At 39.4% G+C, this 3739-nt stretch overlaps 2 protein-coding genes across 2 annotated transcripts in view; both read left to right on the top strand.

Annotated features, from left to right (window-relative positions):
* The window catches only part of LOC105004230 (triadin-like), a 39566-nt gene extending 38634 nt beyond the window's left edge, over nt 1-932 (top strand). Inside the window, exon 4 of the mRNA XM_010861776.1 lies at nt 549-932. Within this exon, the coding sequence (XP_010860078.1) occupies nt 549-661 (113 nt within the window). The 3' untranslated portion in view covers nt 662-932. The remainder of the gene's footprint in view (nt 1-548) is intronic.
* A 49-nt stretch (nt 933-981) lies between these two features.
* The window catches only part of LOC105004229 (triadin-like), a 16981-nt gene continuing 14223 nt past the window's right edge, over nt 982-3739 (top strand). Inside the window, exon 1 of the mRNA XM_010861775.1 lies at nt 982-1048. Within this exon, the coding sequence (XP_010860077.1) occupies nt 997-1048 (52 nt within the window). The 5' untranslated portion in view covers nt 982-996. The remainder of the gene's footprint in view (nt 1049-3739) is intronic.

Consider the following 3739-nt stretch of genomic DNA (forward strand, 5'->3'; position numbering starts at 1 on the left):
GTGTATAAGAGAATATATATATATATATAAAAACTTTCACAGAAATTTGAGAACCCTTACACTAAGAATCTAATATGCAATAAATTCATATAGTATACTTTAGATCATCAAGAATTACAGATTCAGCAGCAGTCACTTCATAATATATCATACTGGAACAAATAACATATTTATAATGTTAATGGAAATGAAAACAGCAGTCTTGAATTTTTCATTTTGGGTAATGAAAGGCTAAAAGTAATTTTTCAAAATAAAATGATATCTTCTACCTTAACATTAGATTAAACAGTTAACATTATGTACAAGAGTTTGTGAAAAAAGTATCTTTTGATGGTGCCATGAAACTAAACTGCTGTTATTTTAAATGATTTTTCAATTAGTAACTTGGCTTAGACATTAAAATACATATCCTATAAAAATTTCAATAAATAAAGATAGTTGGGATCTACAGTGTTTGATTTTCAAATATGTGATATTCTGTCATACACAATGTTGATCCAATAACAATGAAATGACTCTGTTTTTAATAATTTTTAAACTTTTTCTAGGCAAAGAAGTCAAGCCCAAGTCTCCACGTATGTTATGTGCATGCCAAATATTAAAAAATCTTAAATGCATGCTTTACTCAGCCTCTGATTCTATTGTTGAGTGTTTTGCATAAAGTCAAAGGTTTAACTATTTTGTGGAGATAATGTGCTGCTTATCTTGTATTTTTGAGGATTTACTATGCTGAAATTTTCCTTTATCTTTCATTCACTGGATGAACAAATTAATACCTTTCATTAATTTCTCATTAAAATCCTTAGTGTGCATTTCCAATGTTTTCTCAAAATAATTTTTATTGTGGTTGGTAATAAGGAATCTTTACTTGTGTGTGTATTAATCTGCTGCAATTATAAGAGGAAAATTAAATATATTGATGATTAGAAAATAATAAGTAATATATAAAAAATATGCATGGGCATAGGAAGTAAATATTTTTATACAATCATAATTATGAATGTTTACTCATTTTTAGAGCCACAAGTAAAAAAACAAGAGAAGCCAGGTATGTACATTTAATGTGTAGATTCATACTTGCACTCCATGTTTATAAAGATAGTGTGTGCTGTGCTGTGCTTTGTCACTCAGTCATGTCCGACTCTTTGCAACCCCATGGACTGTAGCCCACCAGGCTCCTCTGTCCCTGGAGATTCTCCAGGCAAGGATACTAGAATGTATAGCCATGCCCTCCTCCAGGGGATCTTCCCACCCCAGGGATTGAAGCCAGGTCTCCCTGAGTTCAATTCTTTACCACCTGAGCCACCAAAGAAGCCCAAGAATGCTGAAGTAGGTAGACTATCCCTCCTCCAGGGGATCTTCTGGACCCAGAAATCAAACTGGGGTCTCCTGCATTGCAGGCGGATTCTCTACCAGCTGAGCCTCCCAGAAAACCCCATAGCATTCTTTTTGCAAATACTCTGAGTGCAAATATTATACTAAAATTTTATTCTTTAACAACTTTTTAAAATAAAACAAACATACACTACCTTTTCCTAGAAAAAGTCCTATTTACAAAGATGAAACCACTGATAAATTTGTATCATTCAGAAGAAACAAACGACTAAAGACTATTTTTCGCTCATTGCTGTAGAACACAACATCCTGTCAGAGAAACAGCTGCTCTTACTCTTCGAATTTTGGGGGGCTCCTGAGTCAGATGAACATTTCTGAGGGCAATAGCAGGCAGCAGGCACTGTTTAAAAGAAAACACAACTATGATTTTCAAAGCAGTTAACTTTTGACTCATGTCTCCCAACCATATTTGTATTATGTTGTTGTTCAGTCGCTGAGTCATATCCGATTCTGTAATCCCACAGACCGCAGCACACCAGGCTTCGCTGTCCTTCACTATCTCCTGGAGTTTGCTCAAACTCATGTCCATTGAGTCGATGATGCCATCCAACCATCTCATCCTCTGTCACCCCCTTCTCCTCCTACCCTCAATCTTGCCCAGCATCAGGGGCTTTTCCAATGAGTTGGCCCTTTGCATCAGGTGGCTAAATTATTGACGTTTCAGCTTCAGCATCAGTCCTTCCAATGACTATTTCACAGTTTACTTCCTTTAGGAATGACTAGTTTGATTTCCTTGCTGTCCAAGGGACTCTCAAGAGTCTTCTCCAGCACCACAATTCAAAAGCATCAATTCTCCAGCACTCAGCCTTCCTTATGGTCCAACTCTTTCATCTGTATATGACTACTGGAAAAAACCTAGTTTTGACATACAGACCTCTGTTGGCAAAGTGATGTCTCTGCTTTTTAATATGCTGTCTAGATTTGTCATAGCTTTTCTTCCAAGGAGCAAGCATCTTTTAATTTCACAGCTGCAATCACCATCTGCAGTGATTTTGGAGCCCAGAAAAATAAAGTCCGTTACTGTTTCCATTGTTTCCCCATCTATGTGTCATGAAATGATGGGACCGGATGCCATGATCTTAGATTTTTTAATATTGAGTTTTAAGCTGGCTTTTTCCACTCTCCTCTTTCACCTTCATCAAGAGGCTCTTTAGCTATTCTTTGCTTTCTGCCATCAGTGTGGTATTATCTGCATATCTGAGGTTATTGATACTTCTCCCAGCAATCTTGGTTCCAGCTTGTGATTCATCCAGCCTAGTATTGCTCATGATTTGTCTGCATAAAAGTTATATAAGCAGGGTGACAATATATAGCCTTAACATGTTCCTTTCCCAATTTTGAACCAGTCCATTGTTATGTTGCTGCTGCTGCTGCTAAGTCGCTTCAGTTGTGTCCGACTCTGTGCGACCCCATAGACGGCAGCTCACCAGGCTCCCCCATCCCTGGGATTCTCCAGGCAAGAACACCAGAGTGGGTTGCCATTTCCTTCTCCAACGCATGAAAGTGAAAAGTGAAAGTGAAGTCGCTCAGTCGTGTCCAACTCTTCGTGACCCCATGGACTGCAGCCTACCAGGCTCCTCCGCCCGTGGGATTTTCCATGCAAGAGTTCTGGAGTGGGTTGCCATTGTCTTCTCCGCCATTGTTATGAGGTTGCTGTAATAAAATACCACAATCTAGGTGGCTAAAAACAACAGAAATGTATTCTCTTACAGTTCTGGATGTTAGAACTGTAAATGTTTGAAATCAAGATGTTAGCAGGGTATGAGGCAATGGCTACCCACTCCAGTATTCTTGCCCGAGAAACCCCATGGACAGAGAAGCCTGATGGACTATAGTCCATTGGGTCACAGAGAGTCGGACACGATTGAGCAGTTGACACTTTCACTTTTTGTTTGTTTGTGAGGCACTGGGGATTAGGACTGCAGAACATCTTTTAGGATAACACAATTCAACTTACAAAGGTCTACCCTGTGACCCCTCCAAAGTTCATGTCCTTCACATGTAGCAAAATACATTCACCCCATTTCAACATTCCTAAGAGTCCTAATAATTTTAGCATCAGTTCAGTTCAGTCACTCAGTCGTGTCCGACTCTGTGACCCCATGAATCACAGCACGCCAGGCCTCCCTGTTCATCACCAACTCCCGAAGTTCACTCAAACTCACGTCCATTGAGTCAGTGATGCCATCCAGCCATCTCATCCTCTGTCGTCCTCTTCTCCTCCTGCCCCCAATCCCTCCCAGCATCAGAGTATTTTCCAATGAGTCAACTCTTCCCATGAGGTGGCCAAAGTACTGGAGTTTCAGCTTTAGCATCATTCCTTCCAAAGAACACCCAGGCTGAT

This window comes from Bison bison, unplaced genomic scaffold, assembly GCF_000754665.1.
Source record: "Bison bison bison isolate TAMUID 2011002044 unplaced genomic scaffold, Bison_UMD1.0 scf7180017864473, whole genome shotgun sequence".
NCBI classification, from domain to species: Eukaryota; Metazoa; Chordata; class Mammalia; order Artiodactyla; family Bovidae; genus Bison; species Bison bison.